General features: G+C 35.1%; 1 protein-coding gene across 1 annotated transcript in view; it reads right to left on the bottom strand.

The window, feature by feature from the left end:
• pitx3 (paired-like homeodomain 3) overlaps positions 1 to 25,703 on the bottom strand; it is a 40,862-nt gene extending 15,159 nt beyond the window's left edge. The window contains exons 1-2 of the mRNA XM_088915150.1: positions 25,527 to 25,703; positions 7,234 to 7,360 (exon numbers count right to left, since the gene is read on the bottom strand). Coding sequence (XP_088771276.1) covers positions 7,234 to 7,342 — 109 coding nt within the window. The 5' untranslated portion in view covers positions 7,343 to 7,360; positions 25,527 to 25,703. The remainder of the gene's footprint in view (positions 1 to 7,233; positions 7,361 to 25,526) is intronic.
• Positions 25,704 to 26,833: the final 1,130 nt, after the last annotated feature.

Below are 26,833 nucleotides of genomic sequence, written 5' to 3'. Positions count from 1 at the left end.
CTGCTCCCAGGCAGCATATTTATCATTTAAAAATAATGTTATTTAAAAATACAACTTTGTGTGTGGTCCCGCATATGCCAACGGTCCCGGAAACGAATGGGTATAAGAACATAAAAAATGTTAGAAATCAAAAGTCACTAAACCCATCTAACCCGTTTGGTTCCTAGTAGCTAATTGATCTATGAACCCCATCCAGATGCCAGGGTATCGGCTTCAACAATTAACTGGATATCTCCTTCCAGACTCACGCCCCACAGTGTCAGAAAATGCTTCTTGTTCTCGGTTTTAATTGTGCTTCGCTGTTTAATTGTGCTTCGCTGTTGATTCTGCAGGACTACATTGAGTTACAACTGTGTCCGTGCCTTTGCGAAGTTCTAATTAAACTTTTGCTTTGTACTTTTAGCGTGATTATGGTAAGAGCAGTATACAGTAGTACTCAAACGATGAACCACCGTAAAGGGAATAATTCTTCTAAAATCTTTTTGTATTTAAAAAACAAGTTCAATGGTGCTCAGTGAAACTTGTCAACATGTATTCATTCTACTTGTCCATTTACAATAATAATTTCTGGTATAGATGTGCACATTATTAACTGTTGCCATTTAAATTAACAAAGCGAACATCTTAAATACTCTATAGGCTGCAGCACTCGAATAATAATGCTGTTGTAGCTCATACTGCGCAATTTGATAACACCACATTTTGAGGCAGCTTCAAAGGTCAACATTACAATAAACAAACTAATTTATTACCTTGTATACTTGGTACTCGACTACATTTTCCTTCTGTGAAAATAAACTACATTTCGACGCGCATAATGGTTTAATAGTTCCTGTAGGAAGAGACTACGTGTGTAGAGCAGTAATAACAATAACAACCACAACAGACCTTTTTTAAATTGTTGATTTCTTAAAATAAAAACATCTAATCACCATAAACATAAAATGTAGGCCGGTAATAGGATTATTTACACGGGTAAGCCCATTTTTGCATACACCTGGTACTAGTCGCTAACTTCAAAGCCTTAACCTTCATGTGTATACACGCGCAGTTTATTTTCTTAACAGAAATTATACGAATACCATAATATTTGTATTGAAATAAAATCATTCATTAAAAATTATTTACAAATGAAACTTCTTGTACCTTCAGAAGCCACGTCTCTTGTTGCACTCACAGAGTTACAGAGTCCATTTGGAATTCTGCATGATTCTTCAACCACTGACATTTTTCCCCCAAGAAGAAGGACGAAAATAATCTCTAATCCCAGATGAACCAAACAAGGTTGCTGCAAACGGCGAAGCCAAATAGTAAATGTTATGTCTGCTAAACTCCTGTCTCTCCGGATCCTAGCTCTACAAATTGAAGACCCCACAGAAAGAGCTAAATTATTTCGGCACCTAATCCAGGGATCAGCCTTTTGTGACAGGGCAGGTTTGGGACTGTTTGGCAAAGGCTTAGTTCTTTGGGAGCAGTTATAAATGATCAACGTGGTTCAGAAGACTTCATAGCCACCTTTAAAGCCAATAACATTCAAGCCTTCATGATGTAAGCCTGTAAACTGACACTGACTTAACCTGGGCATTCTTTAAAGCCTTTTCCCCTTCTTTTCGTATACATAAAATAAAAGTATTTTACATCATACAAGGGCGCGCACAGGGTGTGACTTATGCTTGAACACACTGTAATTGCTTAAAGGAAAGATAACCTGTAAATATCTGGAATTGTGTTTTCAAGATAAAGCCAAACGGAGAGATTTTCCTGTGCTCCTGTTAAAACCTGTAAGTATAATTGAAAAGGTCTGGACGATTTTCAAAGGATTAAATGAGTAAAAAGTGCTGCAAATTAGTATCTAAAATACAGCTAAATAGAAACGCAATCACTTATCCGAAATTTTAAAAAATACAGTATAATCACGTTTCTGCGTCATAAAACAAAGCATTTTTCTTTTCACGTGGAAAAATACTCGACAACTTCCTCAATGTAAATGAAAAATAAGGTAATGTGAAGTTAAATACTGGGTTTTACACATCATACGAATGTCGTGTGTTTAGTCTAAATGTAAATATTTCATTGTTATAAACATTTTAAAACATAACATGGCCGACATCTATGCATCAACGAGAATAAAAAAAGCCATTAAAAGTTTCATATCTCGATATTCCCGTCTTCCTACGTAAACCAGAAGTAAAAACAAAGAAGCATTAAATGATTCTAATTCTAGTTTATATCAATACAGGATTATTGTCTATTTTGCAAATATGATATATGCACAGTTATGCAACAAAATATTTTGTGTTGGGCGTGGTAAAGTAATTATTTTGTATCTATTGGTGGAACTAGGCTTAACAATATTTCTTTTTTCTTAACGTTCATAACGGCTTTCAAGTTAATATGCATTTCACATGTTTTTATTAGTTTGTTTCTAATAATTTGCGATAAAAAAATATGGCAAACTTGAGATTCTTATTTTAATCTAATGACTTTTTCTTCACTTTAAAATTACAGCACTTCACTACGCCAAACATTACTATTCGTGGTTTGTTTCCTTAGAAATCAACAAAGATTTTTTATTAAAAACAAAAAGGCAACTTTTAACATACATTAATCTCCATATGTTATGTGGTTTTGTTTTTGCGCATTGATCTTAACTCCTTAATTAAATGTTTTAAGAAAAACAGGAGTCGTCTTCATTATTGGCGAATACACAAGAGGAATCATTGAGGATACAAAATAAACACTGGATATCTGTACCCAGTAAAATCGTTATCAGTATGTGTTGTTATTTTACATTTTCTTGCTTATTCTGAAGTGCTTTACCTGTTTTAAGAATATATTCCTAACTAACCTAAAATAACAAAATACTATTTTAGCTTGCCTGGTTCTCTTTTTAAAAAAAAGAGGAATAATATTTTAAACATGGAGCTATCCATAAACACTTTTGATGTTAAAGAAGTGTTGTTTTTTATCGGAAGAAAAATAAAACAGTAAGTATCAGTGAAACATGATTTGACCGATCACAAATATTTAAATATATATATATACACGTTTTTCTACTTATGTCGAAAAGACATAGACTTGTGTATGGTAAACTGTATTAAGCACACCACTCAAAGTACATTTTAGTTAAGAAGTGCGTATGAAGAGGTTGTAAAATGAATTAGCCCAAGTGGTCTACGTTCAGAACAATCCAAAAATACTTTACCATCATATCATCTAAATGGGGTCATCCAAATAAATATTTGCGTGTAAGCTTACATTATCCTTCCGATTACAATAAAATAGCAAAAACCTACATACTGTATATGGATGTATACATAAGCTACGACACTCTGGGTCTGAGATTGGTATTTTTAAATACTTGAACAAAAAAAAATATTATGATAGATGATAAAGTAATTCACTATCTATGAACAATGTTTATTAATATTTTTTTATTGGAAGAAAACGATATATTTATATTACATTTCGAGAGGTCTGCTGTAGAAGCAGGCTGGGTAATCATCTCGATCATGTAGAAGCAGCTTGGTGGAGATGTGACAAGTGGTGTAACCATTCATCGTGTTTCCGTTTTCTTTCTGTGTGTGTGAGAGGATGGGCATGGGAAAGACTTAAGAAGCTTAAAAAACTTCTAAAAATCTTTAAAAAAGGTTTCCGAGAGTAATATTTCATAGGTGCATGGTTAGCTTTAATATCTTTGAAGGCTCCACCATGTTCTTCTGTATCTCAACTGACTTCAGTTAAATTATTCTACTTTGGGGAGGTGCAACAATTGTGCCCCGCTGTATGGTATACAGAACATATGTTATAGAGTCTAGGGCCTATACCGCTTATAAATCGTTGGAAAATAAGTTTTTATACATTCTATGGAGAAACCGACAAATATGAAGTTTTGAATTAATGTATTATAAATCATTGGTCGACGTATGTTCTATTTGGAAAATATTTAAAAGTTTGTTGATTTAAGTGCAATATTTGTATTGTTCTACATCGCAAATTAGAGATTATTATTATTATTAGTTGCTGTTGTTGTGTGGTTGTTGTTGTTGTTGTTGTTGTTGTTGTTGTTGTTGTTGTTACTATTGTTTCTTTTCGTTAGATGTAAAAAAAATAAGGTCCCTCCCTTCATGCTACAAAACACTGAACTGTATTATGTGTACGATTCGGCAAGGTATAAATGCTTTATTTTTGGATCAAGGGTGTCACATCTTTAGCTAGATAATGCTTTATTCTAAGTTATATTAACTTCAGAAACCTAAGGATTGTTTCTTATATTTTAATTCATAGAACAGTCCTACCTTCAGGTTGACACCTACCTGCAGTCACCATAGACAACTGTAAAAGAGTTTCCTAAGACGACTTCATTTTTACTGCACGTCTTGAAAATAACACGTAATAATATTATTACACCTTAATGATAAGTATAAAAATATTTTCAACTAGCAGTAAATATTATACGATAAAGACACGAGAAGAAGCTGCAAAACATACATCACCAATTCATCTCTCCTCTACATACAAGTGGTATCTTGTCAAGAATAACAAAATACAATTTAATATCTTCCTTAATGGCCTATCAAGGACCTCTGCATTTCCTAGAAAACTAGATTTGACTTCCTAGCATAGATTTTCTCTGCTCTAGAATTTGTGAAGGCTTGTTAGGAGGTCGATTTACGACCGCAAACTCCGTCGCCAGACTCGGTTGTAATTAAATCTGTATTTATCAACTCGCTTCTGCGAGTGCGCCTTGCCGCCCAGGAGAGAAACTCACTGGAGAATAGAACCACGTTTGGAATTTTGTTTTCCATACGTAAAAAAATGACCTTTTCTTAGATTTTCCCTCAGAATTATTATTTATTTTCTCATTCAAATGGAAGAATCGAATTATTTGCATTATTAGTAGTAATCATTTTAGAAAGCGACCTTCACGATGCACGTTCTGAAGGTGAGACAAAGATTAAGATGAGAGACAATAGAGGCTTTTTGTTACAGTTTTGTGATGGTTTAGATTCATTGACTAGTGTGTTTGAAGTTCGTCTATCAATTCTATTTACTCTAAAGTGTAGAAACCGCACTTCCTACAACTTTTCAGAACACTTTTGGCACTTATAAAAAATAAGATTAAAACCCTATATATCCAATCGTAAACATTGATTGCTACAGAATTCCCCCTTTCCTGAATCAGTTTTAATTTGGACAACTTCTTCTTAGTGCTAGTTTTAGCAAAGATTTATCCGGGACAGCCACAGTACATATTCAGGTGTCATCAACAGAATGTGTGTGCTATGTTAAAGGTCCTTAGTGGATTATTTCTCTTCATTTGAGACCTTTAAGTGTAACTTCAAAGCGTCTTCTACCATGAGAGGTCCACACTTGTATATTCGCATACAAAAAAAAATACATGGAGAATATCTTAACTACCTTGGAAACCTTTTCATTGCTTCATAATATTTTGTTTCCGTCCCTCGTTATCATTCTCCGTCGTTTACATTTAATCCCAAATCCAGACAGCTAATGAAACACGCGCATGCATTAATAACTGCACCTTTGTAGTCGGCTTACATTAAATCACGCTTCGGAGGCCTAATTTTGAATCGCCTGATTCTGGATAATGTCATCAGTTTGTCCGCATGTTCGCACTATAAATGTTTGCTTTTTCCGTCATCCAGCTTCATCAGTCTCTCAGACAGCTGGAGGTGTGAATTATCTGATGGGACAGGAGAAGGTAACGCTCTTGACTAATGATGTAGACCAATTCTTTGATTCCTGCCTCCATCCAAAACGAACTACACGCAGGTCAAATCCAGTAGGTGCATCTGGATTACCGAGGTGGCAAGGATAGGTTTTGCAAGCAATGGGTAAACAGCAGAAATCACTGAAAGAATGATTTAACACATTTTAGGAAACGGGGCAGCGTCTGTGAGCGTTTTCAACCGTTTTGAAAAAGAGAAGGATAGTGTGTAGATCTACTCTGTGTGTGTGCCTTTCAGCCCAATCCATTGCAAAACAGAACTGCAACCGACATCTCAATTATTTAGGCCTAATTGATGATTAGCAGGATCAGTATAGCAATCGAGGCGCGATGGAGGAAAGACCAGCAGGGGAGCGACCTGAGGTAGCTTTATGCCTGGTGCACCAAACCTTATATTTTCTCAAAAACATACTGTAGATTTCTATCCCCGGGTTTCACGGAAAAAACATAAATTTTTCACTTCACGTCTTGTAGTGGCCTATGTAAAATCAAAGCTTTAATGGATTTTACTAAGTAGATTTGATAGAAAATGCACGTAATTGTGACTTTCTATCAACTCCACAGTGAGAGTCATGTCCTGGAAAGGGGTTGCAGAGCGAAGTTTAAAACCCCTGTCCTGAGAGATATGCGGATTAGGTGGTCACAAGGGGTGCTTCTGTCCAGAAAAGCCGTGATTCAGTCTGTCGATGTTTTTTTTTTAATACGGTTAAGGTCATTTCAGCAAGACTAAGAATGGATTAAATAGAAACTGCTTAACTGTGAATACTGTATTAATATGCATTCTTATTAAAGTATGTAGCCGTGTAGCCTGCAAAGGAACAGGTAAAGGTTTATTCCATGCTGAAAAGAAAAGAATAACAACGTTTCGGCTGTGGAGCCTTCTTGCATGGACTAAACCTTTACTTGTTCCTTTCATTCTTATTCATTTAAATAACCATCACGATGAAGTTAGACAGGAGGGAATGAGTTATGCATCTCTTAATTTTACAAGCCTTTGGTCTGCAATCTGGATGGTAAATCATCTTTCACAAGACAGCCTTGCTTTTTCTTGAGACATTTATTTTTGTTTACAGTATACATTTTTGTCTGAATGTATCAATCGTAGCACTGAAGACGGTTAATTGTGCTTGGCTCACCGCCTTTCTTATAACATTAGTTCTGAGAACTGTGTTTTTTTTTCGCTCACCTAGAAACTGAATATCTCTCAAACCTTCACATAAAATCTCTCTACAACTTGACCGGATTTAATTATTCATTGTTTTAAATATCAGGGACATTAAAAATAATGTATATTTCCCCTAATATTGAACCGTAAACTGAAGCACAGAGGCTACACACTTATTAAATGTGATAAAAACAAATGTTACCAAAAAAAACTACTGTTGCCTTTGGTATGGTTGTTATTTTTTTTCTCTAATGGAACAATTCAGTTGTACAGTGCTTTTCCAAGTGTTTTGTTTAAATACAAGACGTGAACTGACCACTGTTTTCTTGGCCTTTGCATCCCGGATCGTGTTGAGGGGTTCCGGAGTCCGAGAGCGACAGCGCCGGGCTGCGAGCCTCGCTGTCAGTCAGAAGGTTAAAATCCATAACCGGCGCCACCAATTTCTGTAAACGGCAATGCGGGACACATCAGTACAGATCCCAGCACATGCGAGAAGGAACGGGCACAAAACAGAATTTTAACCTGAGGTCAACTAAGTTTTTTGGAGGGGATCTTTACGTAAGGATGGTTGGCAATCAAAATTCCTGATGCCTTCAGACAGCAGCACACAAATGCAGTCCCCGAAGGCTACAGTCAGTTTTATAGGTATCTACAAATCATCATCTGTTTAACTTGGACCAATTAAGCAAATGCGTTGGTGAGCTAAGTAACCTGAGACCTCCCGTGGATCCAACACCAGAAGGGCCCTACATTTTGTGCAGCTATGATCCCTCGAGTGGCGTAGTGGTTGAGTACTGCTGTACGGGGATCTAGGGACTCAGCTGCCGTCTTGTAACTGAAAACACTTTTAAGGCATCTATGTTTTTGTAGCAACAAACGGCAGTACTGTTAAACATCTCATGCATTGCTTTATATCATATATAACATAGTAAAGAATAGCGGAGGACGTTCATCACAGATGTCTGGTACGTGTTATCTTCTGAGATGTACCGTGTATGTTACATTAATCTCTTTGTCGAGCAATCAATGTAGTGTGAACATTTATGAGACATTTTCTCCATGTTTGTTAGAATTATGAATAGAATGTAATAATTCCGACAATAGTGTGACTGAGAAACATTGGCACTGAATACTGAACATAGAACAACAGCTTTTCATTGAGCCAAAAAAAGCTAAAATATTACTCATTCAGCCTCTATCATAAAGGAACTTATTCGTTGAAAAGGCTGGCGGCCACCCATCAGGGTATGAGGGTGCAAGACAGCTAAAACTATAAACTTCATCTCATGCCCCCTTTACACCGTCAGACAGAAACCCCGCACCGAAGTTGCGAAATTCTTGACACCCCGAATTGAACACAGGACCCGTAGCGCTTTAACAGAGATGAACCTGTTGTGCGTCACTGTAAAATGAAAAGGTACCTTAGTTGTGATGGAAACAAACACAATAAAATCGCTTTGATACTGTACAATAATGATTCTCTGGCATTCATTTGAGAGAATGTTTTTTCAGAGAATAAACCTTGTCTCTTTAGATCTACATATACACTTTTGTCCTCTGTTTTGTAATAGTTTTCATGCATAGTTTTGTTTTGCCAAACATAGATTTAGCTGTTAAAACATTTTCAACTTTGCAAAAAAAATATTTGTAACCTAGTGTGTGAAATCGGTAGGTTTACTTTTAAAGAATAATATTAAAGATTACACATGTAAAGAAGTGTAGTTTCAGATCTATGCTTTCAGGGGACCGAACTGAGCTTTAACCTTTAATTAAGGACAAACTACGCAAAGTTCGCACAAAACCTCAGAAGCCGACCTAAGATAAGGTGACAATGCATCTCTAAAGGCTTGTGACCAATGGGCGTTGTCTGAAGCATAGTCAGTGGCATGATTTTCCGCAGGTATTGTCATATAACAAGAATCTAAATGAACCCGAGGATTGATGAATCAAGGTCTATTTGACTTGAATGATTAGCCTAACAATAGAAAATGCACACTGAATACTAATCTTCTAACAGCGTCCGAATAAGAAAAAAAACACCGGTGAGCCCACGAGAATGGCAAATTTAGACGGTGAAAGTACGGAAAGTTTGAATGGACACCTATAAAACGGAAGAGCTGCATCTCACTTCATACCAAGCACTTCTTTGTTTTGATATATTTAGCCTTCGTAGTAATAGCGTTTGGATTTATAGGTGGTATTTAAGACTGAAATAGCAGCCTCATAAATGTGGTTGATACGTAACGGATCCTAAAATAACAGTTCGTTTATTTATATAACGGCAGTTAACACCTTCCAGATATAGGAACTGAACAACTCCCTCAAGATTTCTCCAGATTTACAGTAGCGATTCTGAGCTTAAGGACAGAGCAGGTTTCAGTCTCGTTAAATCAGTACCGCTACTTTGTCTTCTGGTTAATCTAGTGACCCATGTAGATATTGGATCTAAACTTGGTCAGCTATCCAAGAGATGTTACCAGGAAAAGACACTAGGCTAGGTGTTAATGGGGCATGTTGATATAATACTAATATTTCTGAGTATTTATACATACGATTTTCCAAATGTAACATCCAGATATAACTCCATTTTTTTCAGAATGTTGCAATGGCCTATTATATCTCATGGGATACAGGGTTACAGATTCCTTATGTCTAATACCTCTACACCCCTCAGGAGGCATTCATAGTTATTCAAGCCTTGATTTTTAGTTGAAATGATTTTACAATGAATAACTACAGAACATCTTCTTTCAATAAGGTGACAAAGGTGAAATTTGAAAACTTATTGTCTAGAACTAATGTACAACTATGTTACGTAAAGCAACTGATATCCCAGCACTCTTAATACGCTTACCCCATTCTGAACTGCCTGATATAACACAAATCTTGTGGCAGGCAGTAAAAGGAAAGCTACAGTTGTTTGTTCATAAAGAACATTATAAATCCTAATCACTTGTTACAATTTCTTCCAGCTCAGGAGTACAGTCTAACTGAGAGCACATCTCTCTGAGGTCTCTGAAACCTGGTTTGGATATTCTGATTTAAGATTATTCATCTTTAATGAATCTATTCAGAAATTAAAATTAAATGAATTATATTTACCATATAGTACAGATTCTACATGACACTCATTGAAATGAAGGTGTGGAAGAAAACTGAATAATAAACTTACCAAAATAGTACAGTGCTTGTAGTGATTAAATATAAAAATATAACACATGCCTGCCTCTGTCCTACCTACACACTAGTTGATATGATAACACATTCTGAATGCGAGGACAAATTGGCAACAAGAACGAACCATAGATAACAATCCAATTATTTAATAATTCACAAAGGGTTCTGTGATCACCAATATATAATATACTGCCATTTTAATGTAGTGCAAATGTGCTGGTTATATAAAAAAGCATTAAAATCAATCTATACAAAATGATCAGAAAAAGAATAAAAGCTACACTGCTTTGTCAATTATCTATATTCAACAATTATTCAAATTTAAAAATGAAAATATGATAGAAAGCATTTAGTTGTGATAGGAGAATAATAGAACATAGTTTTCTAAAAGCAGTTCCAATAAGGTTCCCTTTAATGTTCTTCATCCTAGGGCAGTCTCTTTTATAAGTTGGTGTATATAAGATTTTACTTATAATATGAGGTGAAAATAGCACTTGAGTGCTTTCTGTATTTATACAGTCCTGGAAAGTGATAAAAGTCAAATCTTGAATCAGAATGGCGGTACAATTGTAGAATTAATGCTTGGTTTCTGGTGCCTCAACTGTGAAATTAAGACACTGAGTGTGAAGGTAGCCATAAGTTCAGGTTTGATAATTTGGCTGACAATGATGTTATGTCCATATGAAGATTTCACAGTTATATTTGCAAAGACATGGGATTTTGTTTATTACACATAAAAGGAGGAAATAGTAAATTAAGAACTTCACTGTGTTTCTAAGGACAACAGTGTACAATATAGGCTTTATGGAATAAAAGCTTCTCCATACTTATTTTAGAAAGTCATCTCTACCAAATTAACATTAAGGTAAATTGGCCATAAATGATTTTTTTATTTATTTAAAGAAATGATTTACTTATCTTTGACAACGTTTGAGGTATTTCTGTCATTGTTTTTAAAGCATATACTGTAGAATAGAAGGAACTAGATATCTTACTGTATAATTATCCCTTAATTTATCTAGGTAAGCCAATTGAGAACAAGTGCTCGTTTACAATATCATTTTATTTGTAAAACAAAACTTAATTTGTTGTGAAGAGATTTCATTTGACCCATACACATAAAGTGTGGCATACATCCTGCTGAAAACAGTGTGCCTTTTGGGGGAAAATGTTATATTTAGCATCAGTTTAATACAGATAGATACATAAAACAAACTCACTGGAAAACCCTCTTATGAATTCATTCTGAATTTCCAAATTTCAAGGTGGTGACCAGTTCACGTCAACATATCACTCATCGTCACACATATGGATTTAAGCAATAGTTGCCTTTGTTTTTCAAGTTTGGATATTTATAGAATAGAGAGAAAGGAAATACTAGTAACAACACTTAATCCAAATTGTCAAGCTCTCATCTCCTCTTTGTATATACTGGTATCTGCTGACTGTACTGGCGATTCAGGACCAAGTCCTCCATTTTGAACATGAATTTGAAAGTATTCTTTGGCACATGGCCTTATTCATTCGAAAGCACACTGCAGGCCCGAAAGTTAACATGATGCAAAGAACTATGGTGTAATTTGGAGGCAGGACAGGAAAAATGGTGAATAAAAGTGACAATAGTAACTCTTCTAAATGAATGCAAACCAGCTTCTGAAATTGAGTCAGCTGCTAATTTATTAAATGTTATGTATCACCCACATTCTAGTCCTCAATGGGATTATAAATATTCTCTTTCATCTAATTAGTATTTTTTTTCATTATTTGTTTAGTTTGTTTGTTTCAGTTCGTTCAGTAGTCTTAAATTGAACATGTAATGTAGTTATGGGGAACATAGCACTGTAAGTCTCTGTGTGTTAGAATTTCAGTGTAATGTTACCTGGCACATTGAGAAACATATTGTTTCACTGCAAAATCCACAACACCAATTTAAGAATTTAAAAGAATGTTCGAAAAATGAGACTTTCAGTCACAGGACAGTCAAATACATTGATGATGGTATTTGGCAAATGACCTGGTAAAGCACCTGACTTAATTACAAGTTTACATGTAACAAAATAGCATAATCACAGAATAGTGCATCAGTGAAAAATCCTTTCTTCTCATATTCTCTTTTATTTATTTAAATATATGAATTTAAAAATCTCTTCTATGTTATTCTTATTTAATATTATTTCTTCTTATAGCAAAGAATGTTTCAGTTGCTACAAAACATCAATGAATGGAAACTTTCTTTCAATCATTTTTTAATGTTTCCTCCATTAAGGGCAATGTATTTTACACAGTCAGTGTTAGATGGTATTTATACAGTATAAGTCAGTAAAGGAGATTGTGTTGGAGGAGAAGGAGCACTTGAAAGCATTTGCTCACCCTAACCATGAGTAAGGATTAGTTGATATTAAGAGTTTTTGATACACTGTAAAGAAGCTCCATAAAACATAAAATTAAGGATCAGAATGGCAAGCTGTGTATGGTACTTCACAGAACGTCTGTATTTGAATGTGTAAGAATAAATGCAATCTGTCAACACTTGAGAAAGATTACTTTTTAACTGGTTAATAGGTTAGAAATGAACAAAAACATACTGAAATATTTTAAATGACAGCGGTTAGAAAAAAAATGACACTAATTGTGAGGAAGAGTGTTACTCCACAGGGTTCTGGCGTACAATATAACTAATGTTAATGACGTGTATGAAATGAAATTATGCACAATATGAAATGAAAATTAGATATTATATCCTTCCAGTTCATTTTAAAAGGGTAAAGCACTTCCAATACATATAAAATCCCAACTAACACCACTTTATTGTTTTCATTTTGCCCTCTGTTTATTAGATGTTAATTATGACTAATATTGTGAAAGATTAAGTATAAACCGGTAATAAAAAAGTAATGGTGTTTCAGAGAATTGCTCATAAGATGGGAAGGGAAAATATATATGGGTACTTCAATACAGCTTCTGCCTGTCTTTGTAGCTTTCACAGTTTGTTTTTCAGTTCATAGCTGTAAAATATTAACAATTCCACTTAGAACCTACCTAATATTCAAAGATTATAAAAGTGTGCAAATGTAAAATGGTCTGCATTCTGTGTGCCATTTGAAAAATTATTTTTCTGCCACATAATCTTTGGACAACAACACTGTGGAATAATTATGAGAATGAGTATCCATCCATCTGTCCTTTTTCTAATTGCTTTATCCAGTTGAGGGTCTTGGTGGAGCTGGAGTCTATCCCAGCAAACAACAGGCGCAAGGAAGGGTACATCCTGGATGGGAAGCCAGTCCATTCCAGATGAGAATGAATATGACATACCACAATGACAAACAACAACAAGGCAAAATGCAAACAAGGCAAATTAAGAGAAAATACCATATTGAGCAAGCTAACTTCTCCACAAGATTCTCCAGATGGGTGTCACAAAAACAGGAACATATATTACATTTTGATTTCTTTTACATGTGTATTGTGCTACCAGGCAATCTTTGAAAATCAAGTTGCAGTTGCAGCTTGAATGAAAAAAAATCCTTTTGAAAATATAAGAGTTAAAATGTTATACTCAGACCACATACTGTATTCAGAGAGTACAAGCAAAAAAAAAATTGAAGTCATTGTTGTTGCACAAATGTTTCATTTTTGCCTTAGTGTGACCCTGTCATCCTAAAACATCTTCTTAAATCCTAAAGTAGGGTTCAAGAAGCAACCTTAAAAATGAAATGAATCAGGTACATTCAATTTAAATTCACATTATTGACTGTTAAATTGATAGATCAAGGAAACATCGTATTGTGGAACATGCTCCACATTAAGTGAAGCAGTAATAGCAAAAAGCACACACAAAATTAGTGTGTTGCAAACTGTCAAGGGCATCTCTGTGGTGTACATGGTCTTCACACACAGAATGGCAAAACCACAGTTTTGTTACTACCATTCCAACCTCCCACATGAGATAACCTAAGACCCTGGGACCGCATTGACTTTATCTCTGATTCACTTAGCGGCTTAAAATGAGATTAAAGTGAAACATTTTCAACATCTGGGGCAGCTAGACTGATGATCATCTTATTTGTGTCAATGCAACCTTCTACTACCTCCTCTCTGATTCACAAGGGATCAAATGAACTACATTGTCTTCTATTGACCAATCGGTTCTCATAACACTGATGGTTTTTGGCTCGTTTATTCTTATTTTGAATCACATTGTTAGGAAGCCCAGAGCTACTCGAACAACTCATAGTATTGTTACCACTAGATCATTCCATTGTCCCATAGGAAAGTTAAATAGACCTCATCACTTATTATGTATATTAATATTAATGCTATTTAACAGAAAAGCCAATCTCCCTTTAATGATGTTAAATTTTAATGATGTTAAATTATTTCATAAAGATATGTATAGTGCTGTCAAGCCTCCCATTAAAGGATATATATTACGTAGGTTTGGCTCTTCACCAGGCTGCTGCTCCTGGAAATATCTATCATGTTTTAGAAAGGTAATAATTTTAGAAAACATCTGCAATCTGTTATACAGGAAGTTTGAAAGAAGTGGGTAAGAATCGTGATATGATTGTGCAGTCATGGCCTTGCGCAAACACATCGGTAACCTGCTTTTCATGTCATAACCTCCTCAATCTCGGAAAGCCAGTATTGTGTATATTTATTTCGCCTTGAAATGGGCTGCTGGAGCTTAGGTAGGCATAGCTGTTACCAACCTACGTCAGATAAATCATTGTCAGATTTCTATCAACTGGTCATGTTTCTAAGGCACAAATGAGGAATGTATGTGCACTTTTAAAATCTATTCCAAACAAAAACCAGCACCACAAAGCATAAACTCTTTCAGTAACTTTATTAAGGAGGCATTACATTCATAGAAAGAGGCATCCAAATGTCATACAAAACAGAATGTGTCACCAAGGAGAGTTTTTTGGATCTTTTTAAAAGAAAGTAAATCTTAAAAAAAACACTGCCAAAAGATGAGTGATTAAGGTGTGGTTAAGGAATAGTGATCACTGAGGTGTGGTTAAGGAATAGTGATGATTAAGGTGTGGTTAAGGAATAGAAGTTGGCTTGATTTAGAAATTGCCCACCTTTGTGTAGCCCATTGGTCATGAGAATGTCAAATGGATAATCTGCAGTTGAGATTACTGAAGCTCACTTTGGACAGTGCCAGTGGTGGAGGGAAGGGGGCATCAGAAAACTGGAGAATCCTGTTGTTGTATCAGTTAAATTCCACTCCCGAGGAATGTATTATTCACACTGTAATTAAGCTGCAAACACCTACAGTATATGGTATACACCAGCAGTGGGAGGAGATATCTTCTGGACTATAGCTCAGTCAGCAACTTCCACAGCATAGACGAGGTATGCTGGTTGAAAGTTTTCTTTCTACCAAAGAATACAAAATGTCATTTTCAATAGTTGTCACTTCCATCCTAGCTTACTTGTTTGCCTTGGGAATGATGACCTCTTTTAGATGGTAGAAAATGTATTTTTTGGGGGGGAAATCTGTAAAAGCTCTAGTGTCTCAAGATGACACTCACGAAGCCAAAGGCAGGCATGCATGGGTGACACATCCTGATCTTATTTTTGTGCAGCCCAGGATGAGATATCCTTATCTCTGCTGTTATAGAAAGGACCACGACGTATACTAGCATTTGCCTTCCCAAAACATTTAGTAAGCAGTTTGACTGTTTTCTTCTCAGACACAGTAGACATCATGAATTACATTCTCTTCTGGCTGATGTGCTGAGCCCATCTCCCAGGCCTCTTTAAGGCTATTGGCTGCTCTTGAGTTCCTGCTGTTTTTCCGGGTGGCATCTAAATGTTAGTAAATGTCACTAATGTCCAGTCCAGCAGAAGAAAACAGTCAATAGCAAACACCCTAAGCAGTGCCTGTCAGAAATAATAGAGTGAAACAGAACACAGCCTCCAGAAGGAGTCCAGGGAGCCAGGTCTCCTGGATTAGAAAAACAAAACGCAAATAGAAGTGCAACCTGCGAAACTTTTGCCAGTGATCTGAGAAGTTCGTTATTTTATTATTATTCCCTTCTAAACTTTTAAAGACTGATAGACACGGAAAAAAATGTTAAACAAACCCCAAAATAAAAGAAACCAATATCCCATGACACCAACAAATGAGTTTTCGTCTGCGATATGCTACAGTGAAGCTTTTTACAGTGCAGTTTTCTACTGTTTGTCACATTTATGCCTCTCTTCATTATTCATTTGTTAAAGTCGGGAATCCACACATCCATGTTCACAGCAAATCCATACTAACTGGGTAATGTCAGAGAGTTGAAGTTCAAATAAGCATCTGAGTGAGACTAAGCAATGTCTGCAAAGCACTGCTGTTGACAAGTTCTGAAATCCGACTTCACAGAATTATGAGATAAGAACATTCTGGAAAGTTCTTGCAAAAGGTCCACGCATTTAGTGTAGTTCATATGCATTCGTGTATTCTCACATTGCTTTTATTTATGTTTTGCGTATTGTCTATGAGCTAACCAGTTAGGCAAGCTTTTGAAATGTTGTGTAATAAAGACATATCACTTTTTTAAACAATGTTTTGTAAGGAGCTTATTACGAGATCATTACCTTTAAAAACAAATTAAAATGTTAAAGATTACCACATCCTGTTACAGAATGTTCCCCTGTAGTTAAGTAGTTAGGTGATGGATGAGTGATTTATCATCTTGTCGGTGGATTAGCTCATTTTTAATACAAGTTCAAGAACATGAAATTCACCAGCAAGTACAAATAAAAGATTTATGTATACCTTAAAGGCATCTGCTTACAAATATGTCATAGCCTATCTGATTACATGTTTTATTGTAATTGGCAGGGCTGAGATTGAAACTAATTAAAAGTATATTAGGCAAATGCAATGTTACTTGTTTCTAAGAAGGAAAGTATTTTCTGTTGTATATCTTTGATACAATGTTTTGACTTAAAACCTGGATACTTTGAAAACCGAAATAAAATATTTCAGGATGTTTCCAATTTTCTCGGTTAACATTTAATACCAGTGTTCGCTGTCGTGGAATGGCCGAATTGCAGCACGTAGGATCCTGTGAAAACTTGCCATAAATCCTGGTACCGGAAAGAAGGTATCCGTCAGGTTTCATAGGTATTTTACCTGAAGATAATGTTAAACATGTCTAATTAACCCAATATTTCGTTCGCTGAATTAATAAGGAACTCGGCTGGAATACAACAAGGGAAACTTCAGCTCTCCGCAACCACTGTTGCAAACCACAGAAAGGCAGATATTTTTAAAACAGGGAGGAAAGGTAAGCCTGTATATTAAGATTTAAATGTATCTTAGTATCTCTCAGCACAACAGAGGGATTTTAAAAGCCGAGCTTATGCCGAGTGCTTGCTAAAAGTTTATAGAGAATATACATTATGTTTCTAAACGGCTTTATCTTGACAGCATATTGTCATAGCGTATCCGGCAATTCTGCACGGAAAAATAAGAACAGTTTAATTAAATTTTGATTTTACAAGCCAATTTATTCCTAATGGTCGACCTTTTAGAACAGGAGATCACGATAACAGAGAAAGGGAAAAATGTTTCTAAAATGTTTTTTCAGTCGGCCTCTAAAACTGTCACTAAATACCTGTAAAACATACAGCAATTAAAAACTAGGCTAATAGAAGAGCCAACACCATATACACATATATTTCAATTTCTGAAAAAATGAAGGAAAACGTCGATAAATAATTTGCCTATGTTAATTATAATAAGCTAAAACCATAAAACAGGACTTCTACAGTACATTGCCTTTGCATGAATCACTTAGTAGAAAGGAGGGTCAGATCGGAAAGAGCTAGATGGAGTTCAACTCCTGTGATATGGATAAACCAAGCTTTGTGAAACAAATGGCATACACAGAATGGCTAGCAAAATGTATTAAGGCATAAATCATATGGAATAGATTATAAACACTTTTAGTGTTTATTTCTGCTGCACGAGAATAAACATTTACAAAATGTGTTATAAAAGTAAACATCGACGAGTAAGTACTCCAGTCTATAAATAGGCTACTGGGTATTTGTATAATTCTGCTTAAGATCTGTGTTTCGTTCTTAAACATTTCGTTTTACTGTGTAGACGAATTTCTGTTTATAAGACCGGTGCAGAAATACGATATTTTGATTTCACTAAAACGCGGAAACTCCATTTCACTAGAAGGCAACCGTGCACTGAGAACACAAGGTTGTTTAAATTATGAAACGGGTTATTGAAAATCAACAAAAAAAAAGGAAATTAAAATCCCATGAGGCCTCTTCCTCAGTGTGTGGAGAGACAGCTTTCTTTATACAGGCCTTGGGATTGCTAAATGAGCTTATCATTTACCAAAAAAGAGTTATATTTTCCTTGAAAACGATGGTGAATTACAAATCAGTATTTAAAACATTAACAGTAAAATGGGGATATATTCCGATTATCACGATGTTATCAGTACTCAACTAGTTCTTGGAAATTGTAAAAAAATCTACTAGGCAGTATTTTTCGGCAGCAACAAGAGTATCGAATGTTAATTAATTCCACTTCATAACGCAAATATGTTATGCACCAAAAAATGAGAATACAAGAACGCATTCAATTTAATAAAAATAATTCCAAGAGAAATCGAAACTCGTTTTATGACAGTGACCTACCACTAAAACGTCTGAATTGTTTTCTCATTATTATTAAAAAATATTTATCCACTTGTAACCAAAAGTAAAAACTCACTAAATTCCTAATTTAATTGACGGGAGTCTGAAAAGATTTATAGCCGTTTTTTCTATTCCTTTGTTTGACACCTAGATTTTCGTGATCATTTTCTAACGGGGTTTTCTGAAGCGACTTAATCAAATGGGTTTGCTCAAAAGGTTATAGTAGTGTTCCATTGTGCTACCACGCAGTGCAGTCTCAATGCAGTTTGATTACAGCATGCACAAAAGATGTAATATTCTCGTTACTTGTATTTTTAAAATCAACGCCTTTATATACTCACCTCTGCCTTTCCCCTAAAATCACCAAAAAGCTACATTTTTTATGTTTTCTAGTGTTTTTTTCTTTCACAATAAAATCATACAGACAATTGTGGGATATCTACTGTATATAACAGCTATATAACAGTTAAAAGGGAATAACAGAATTATGTTTATCTAATCGTGTCTTTTAAAATAGACTTGTTTTATAAAGAAAAAACAAGCAAGAATGGGTTGGGTTCCAGATTTCGAACACAAACGAGAGTTATCGTATTTTGCATGTAGCATCTGTCTGTATCTTTTTACTTTCTTTTTGTTTAACGAATCTTGCATCTTGAATGGCCATGGGTGAGAACAGGATTTAGGGAAACTAGACAACTAAAGTCCAGTCAACAGCACGTAGTCTACAAACAAATGTCTTTTCTTCTTTTTGCAAGTCAAACGAAGTCCTGATGTTGAATTAAGGAAACAAATGACACAGACATTGTAAAGGCAGAAATGTAATAATAATCATCATCATTTCTGATTTTGAAGAAAACTGGTGACTCCATCTGCCAGTTTTCCCGAAACAGACTGCTCCTATTTCCATGGGTTCTAGCATTAACCCGGGAATTATTCATAAACGCGTTGAGAATTAATTCCTTGGATTAAGAGTTGATTAAGATGTGTGTCACTTTGCTGTCTGAGAACTTATTAAGAGCCTCCTTGAGGAGACAGCAGATGGAATTTCTACCCAATGTTTGTAGATGATAATTTCTCCTCTTCTTACAGCAATTTGCATATGATTGCATCTGTCAAAGCGCGATTTTTTTTATTCGTAGTACCACATCTCCATGTTTTAAGGAGTTTTTTTCCCCCGAGTTTCTATTCCTATGCGAACCTGCCCATCATAAGATAACCATTTAAGTTTTGTTTGCTGCATGAAATTGTACAACTGATAGCAGCAAATCGCAAACGAAATCCTTTGTTTTTAAAAAACTTTTAAAATAAAAGCATGTAAAAAAGCGTTGAGAAGGTATTTCTAAAGTATGTAAAAACGAGCAGATTTGTTTTTCCTTAAGACAGATGCGTAAAAATAGACGTACTTTCGTTCACCTACAAGAATACACATATGGTTACTATTCACCATTTGAATGATACTTTTAAATTAGATACATTCAAAGGTCAGCCTTAACATGTAGTTATCTGTGCAACAATAGTGTGTGTTTCTGTTGGTTGTGTCTTTATGCGAATTTGCCCTTAAATTATTTATTTTGGGATTATATACTGTAGAACAAAATCCGTTGGATGCAACGCAACATGTTTTGAAGCAGAGGTGATATTTTCCGTGGTGACGAGAATAATATTTTATAAACCTTTAAATGTACAGCCTCATGTTAACTGAAGTACAGGATTGTGTTGTTGTCCTGCTAGTTTAAAAACATATTCAGAGTTTATAAAATCGCTTCATTTTATGTAACAGTATTAGTCTATTACGGTTTCTTTCTAACGTTGAATTGCGAAAATTTTAGAGTTTTAATAAACTTTAAACGAAAATTTATTGCAAATTGCGAATGAAAAGTTTTTTAATACCAGTTATTAAATCATTAATGATCAAACCTTTTTAAAAAGGTGTGTACAAGGCTTAAAATATTTTTCTATATATATATATTGCATTTGCACAAAACCACGACATTGGGATGAATCCTAGTAATTTAATTTATTAAATTAATCTTTATAATATAATATTTACCGCTCTATTTTAACATTAAGCGCTGACGTAAACTGCAATAAACAAATGTACAATGGAACAGGGTAGATACGAATTACACACCTGCTGTAAATAAATAGATGTTTTCTATTCTGTACTAACATATTAAATTAAATATATTAAATCGGCCAAAAAACAAAGAATCGTAATAACGGTGATCTGGTAAATTGTTACCAATGACGCACCAAATAATTTTTAGATTTGCAGACAAACCTTTGTAAACGATTTTTACCTGGAGATTATGAACAAGCATGGCCATTCAAATAACTTGAAGATAAAAAATAACGACTTTTGCTGTTAAAATGCATTAAGTATTCTGGAAATACGCTGATCCAGCTAATATCTTACCTGTCAATAGATTATCTTCGCTCAATGCAACAATGACACCGAGTAACCTACTAAACGCATACTCGATAAGATCAATATGTCAGTTCTATGTTTATCTTATTAAGATTAGTTACAGGCCTACACCCCTAATATTCGGGAATATAACACATACGAGGCAGGTATACGTAGCCTGTTTTTTGTTTTACTCAGAAAATATTAAAATGCATTTTTAAAATCTAAATAATATAGCTAGGAGCTAATTAGCCTAGCGATGGGTTTCCACATAAATTAAACTGTTATCGACCCAGAGACTGCAATGTCTCCTTTTCTGCTTTTCTGACAGTCGATGACTTCATTTATTCTTCCTCCTTAAACGAACCCCTTCTCTCAGCGAACAGCAGTGAGAGTAATAAAAAGCTTCATTTAATTCCCAGTCACATTATTATCCAATCTGCTGGGAACATATTAATATTCAGCGCTTGAATTGAAGGGTTATTTGCTGTTTGTAGCAGCAGCGTGAGGTGGCATTGAAAACAGCGTGAATAACCTCACAGAATGTAAAACAAATCCTGGTGAATCGCTTGTGCAATATATATGAAATACATGTTTTGGATAAGATTTAGGATGTGATTTTAATAAAGGTTAAGACACAACTGAAATGCTAAGAACATATAACGTGCTCAAAATCAGGTAAAGTGGGTGTTTGTATCTTACAAGAGATTTCTGAGAATCCGATTTTAAAAGGCTTAGAACAGATACCTGGACTGATTTGAATGACTGATCGAAACAAAAAAAAGCAAACCCTGAACCAACCTTTAAACTAGCAATGGTCGTTTCATACTCGAACATATTCTCAAACACCAGAAAACTGTAAAAAAATAGTTTGGTTATTAAGTTAGTGTTGTTTGAGTGGATATATTATTAATTGGGGCAGTGCAAAATAAATCTGAAAATTGCTTAGACAATAGGAAAAAGTTTGTAATCTATATTCTATCTGGAAACATTTATATGAATGAGTAAAATGTGTTTGGGAATGGGTCATATTTTTAATGCACAGGGGATTGCAAAGAGACCTCTTCATGCGACTTGACTGACCCTCAGAAAAGCTGAGCAACTGAACGTTATCATAATAGTCATGACACTTGACTCGCCGCAAACTCGCAAATTTGAAGGGGGGTTACATCGCGTGCAAAATAGACTAGTGATTTTTCAGACCAATGAGGTTGTATGTTGGGTGATAAACATTTGTGGCTTCAGTAAAGAACACGGATCTTTGCTCAGAGAAAGGACACGGATGACTGGCTAATGCAACAATATTTGAAAATTTTAAAATAAAGTATGCGTTAGCTCAAAGAACATGCAGCCCCACGTATTTATTACAGTAAAACGTTTTGGCGTCCTCGGTTAATACAGATAAAAGCTTAGTTATAATAGTAATCATAGTAATAAAAAAAGCCTTTGTACTGCTGTTGTCATCGTAATTTACTAATTTGCAATGCTTTCCATAAAACCAACACATTCCTTAGTAATGCAAATTAGGCTAGATTGTTACACAAATACAAATCTAAAACAGGACATTAAGGAAAAGATGCATGCTGTCAAAATTTATCCATTGGTTATTTGTTAAATCTGGCGCGCAGATTTGTGGTTTGAAAAAATGATATGGTGGTTTATTTATATAAAAAAATACTTGTTCAATGTATAAGTAATAAAATGCAATTTTTTATTAACTTTATTATTTAACTTAACTACAAATACAATATACCCCGAGATCAGAACACTGACAAATGTAGTTATATATAGCCATTTTGACATAAGAGGCTATATTTGGAAGCCGTCCATTACATATTACAATGCACCAACCTAACTAGACTTCGTTTTGTTCTTGTTCTCTTTAGGTTTGAACAAAAACGTCATTTCGGTACACGGGTTACTTTGCAAAACTCACTAAACTTGTTTTAACCTATTGAACACTCATACTATCTTGAGGCGCTCTTCATCCTTTAAAAACAGTCTATAAAATTAAAACTAAATATTGCTATTACTAATAAGAATTATATTAATGAATCAGTAGCTTTCCTGTATTAACGATGAAAAACGGCAGTTCCACGCAAGCGAATAATTTCCTTCTTGATACGATTCTTCGGGTAATCATTAGCCGTCCGTTAGCAAGCCTGGTTTTTAACACCTTTGAACTGGCAGGTCAGCGCTTATAAAAGAGCAGCTTTTCCAAAACATGTCTATTTTTTGGAAATGTTTGCAAATTTAACTTTTTTCTTTTTTTCTTTTTTTACCAATAAGACAGGAATTAATGTGAAATACAAATAATACTCTTAATTATATAACCTAGTGAATATGTTTGTGTTAATATATCTTGCCACCCTTCCTCTAAAAGCTCACTTACATTCTAGCAATAAACACCCTAATGTCCGCCACAATAATGTAAATAAGCAGTCCGTTTTTGTTTCAAATAGCAGCATAGGAAATAGTAGCACAGACAGCGACAGTTTATTGTATTCTTCATTTTATAAATTAAAATAAATGATGCACGAATTGATTTCTTTTGATGTAGTGTTAATTCCGGAGGTACCTTAAGTAGATGTATCTTATTAAGTGATTCGGAATAGTAAATACGTTTTTAGTAATGTCAGACAATTTAAAGCTTAGTAGGCCAACTTAATTGCCTGAAACCTACGCATAGTTTTTCATCTTTTTTCTTGGAGGTGTGTGTATACGGGGGGAGGGGGCCTGTTTTTCATACATAAGTCTCTTGTGGTGTGGGACCACCTGCCAGCTATCAATTTTAGACAGAGCGGGTTCCCTGAAGATTGACCTCTAAAATATTGTTTGTATTCACTTTCTCATAACACACAATTTATGAGAAAGATATGACACATTACGGAGTAACACTGCACATCACACTGCACATGTGACTGCTTTAAATGTCCTCTGTCGAAAAAGATCGTATCTCCTTTAAACATCCAGCCCTTATTTTTAAAGAAGAATCCTTCGTGGAGCCTACATAACCGTGAAAATTAAAATGTTTTTACATATTTACACTATATTATTATAAAGCAAGTTTCTTAAAACCTTAGATATTTGTTTTATTATATTTCAAATTATTTTTTTAAACAGGATCGTAAAACTACGTTTTTTACGGTGCTGTACATACTGTACACACCCAAAATATATTTCTAAACGTGTAGGCCTACTCTATTGTACGTTCATGTCTGAATGAAAAGGTTCATAGATAAGACTGATATTAAGAAGTACTGAATGTAGTAGTGAATGATATACTGAATGCGCATAACTTGGATTCAAAGTCAAAGAACAAATATTTTATTGGTTTCCTGACTGAGGTTGGTATTTGAAAAAGCAAAAAGGCTAATTTATGTCATAATATGTATATTTCTGGACAGACTGCATGGATCTACAGACTTATGTTGGACATATTTCCTCTATGACAGGTCCTGTGAGTAAAACTGGCGTCTCAAAGCCAAAGTGAGCATTACCTAACTGTCAAATGATTCACCGGGGTACGTGGACCATACAAGCGAAACAATATTTATCAGAATTTATTATAATGTAATATGTATTAGGTTTTATGTATGTTCTTGTTAGTACGTCTTCTTATTTTGCCGTCAAAACATATCAATTGTGAAGAAACTTAAACCCTTACTGTCCTAAACTGTTCTTTAAAAGCATTTAGGTTGATTATACAGTACACGAAATCACAGAGCGCACTGATAAATCCATTATAGCCCCGTTTTAATCTGCTGACATAAACGAGCAGTGTCATCACACAGTAACACAGACAGAAAACTGTTAGTATATTTTATTTTTTGTCATCTAAACTGAAGATGAACAATGTTCATTTTCTTTCTGTAGACTGCGTGTTTCTGGCAAAGCGAGCACATCCAAAGCGCATTGCTATTATGGCTTCACTACGGGGGAAATTATCTTTGTCTCGTGTTTAAATTATCCAGCTAATAAGCTTTCACAAATGCCGCAGCTTTGTTGGTTTCTGCAGCATCACCTTTGTATTAGTATACGTCTGTCCCTTTACGTGCTTGTCTCTCATTTTCTGCTTCCGTCGACACTGACCGTAAAAAAGCGTTGTAAAACCAACGCTTCGAGTACGATGAAAAAAATGCTGCTTAGCATAAGTTTTAAGTATTTGCATTTTTACAATACATCACAATTTACGTCGCGTTAACACAAGTCTAGGTTGACTGGTTAAAGACTTTATTAGCTACCGTTTTAAAAATTGTCAGATAAATATGCTTTCCATTTTTTCTAGTTTACTTTAACACAAAGCAAATAAGATACAACATTTAAAAAAACTTAAGTTGGTGTTGGCAATCACTTACATTAAGTCCCAGCTTGGTGAGATTAATCCCTGGATAAGATAAGTTTGTAGAGGATTAATGTTGTCCTAGATGGATGTAGCTGTCAGATAGAAAGTTCCTTCGGCTTGAAAAAAACGGCAGTTTCCCCTGATCACTCTGGTCTGACATGAAGAGAGTCGGAGAGGGAGAGCTCAAGAGGTTCCCATGCAGCGGGGGACTGACTTTATGCTAAATATCTTGTGCGGCAGGTCAGCGCTGAAAAGGACTGCCCACTTAGCCGCTTCTACTCACCCACACACCCAGTGCTATATCGCCGCCTCTCTGACACTCGCCTCACTCTCCTTTCATAGCTTTTCTTGCTAACGTTTACTAATGTTAGACCGTGTGCTCTACCGATTCTCTTGAATAATGTGTTGTTTCTTCACTGGATGTTATTGGCCCGGCGCGTTTTCTTTTAGGCCAAAGTAAATTAAATGAATCTCGAACATATTTTTAAACCACAACACATATCACACACGTTCCCGTTACTCGCGCACGCCAGTGTTTAACCTGTGCAATAGATGAGTTTCGTTTCTCCTTGTAATTATTAATGGAATTAATAGAATAACTAATAACCCTTTTCCGGGAGACGTACCACAAAGTTTTTCAACTGATATATTTTTTCACGGCGATATTAGCAGCAGTCTAATAATACGAAGAGGTTTTCAAAAGATATAATTTAAAAACAGATGATTATTTTACGTTAATTTCTTATTTTAATTTTTAGTCACGAAACCGAATATGTCGCAGCTTAGCAAAGAGATATTTCCACGACGAGTAGGATGTTGACATCGTTTTTCACAGCCTTGCCTAATAAGCTGTCGCGCAAAAAAAAAATAAATAATTCATTTATTGTGAAAATCAGAGTCACTGTAATCACAAGCGTCACTTGTTATCAATTTGTCAGGTATTCTTTTGTAAAAGGGGGTAACTATCATGATGCAATTATAAAATGTGACATCACTTCCTTGGAACCTAGAGTTGAAATCTGTAGTAAAAGGCCTGGCCTTTTCTCTTAGGAGTAATCTCCACTCCTTGTGAGTGTACAGCCTGTAAGGATACTTCATTGCAATGAAGCAGAGGTCCCCTCAAGACTTGATGAATCCTCGGGAATGCAGAGCTGCCCTTGTCACACCTCACTGAAGTAGCTGAACCTACAATACAATATTATATGTTCACGATACTCCTTCCATCTAGCAGGAGTGCAGAGGTCAGTAGAAAAAGCTAGAAACATAATACTTAAAACATGAAGCTGTGTAGTAAAGGAATTTGAGAATTGTGTATTGGTT

This window comes from Atractosteus spatula, chromosome 5 (assembly GCF_055471065.1).
Source record: "Atractosteus spatula isolate fAtrSpa1 chromosome 5, fAtrSpa1.hap1, whole genome shotgun sequence".
NCBI lineage: Eukaryota > Metazoa > Chordata > Actinopteri > Semionotiformes > Lepisosteidae > Atractosteus > Atractosteus spatula.
Note: the sequence above shows the minus strand (reverse complement) of the source record. Positions and strands in the feature narration are given on the sequence as shown.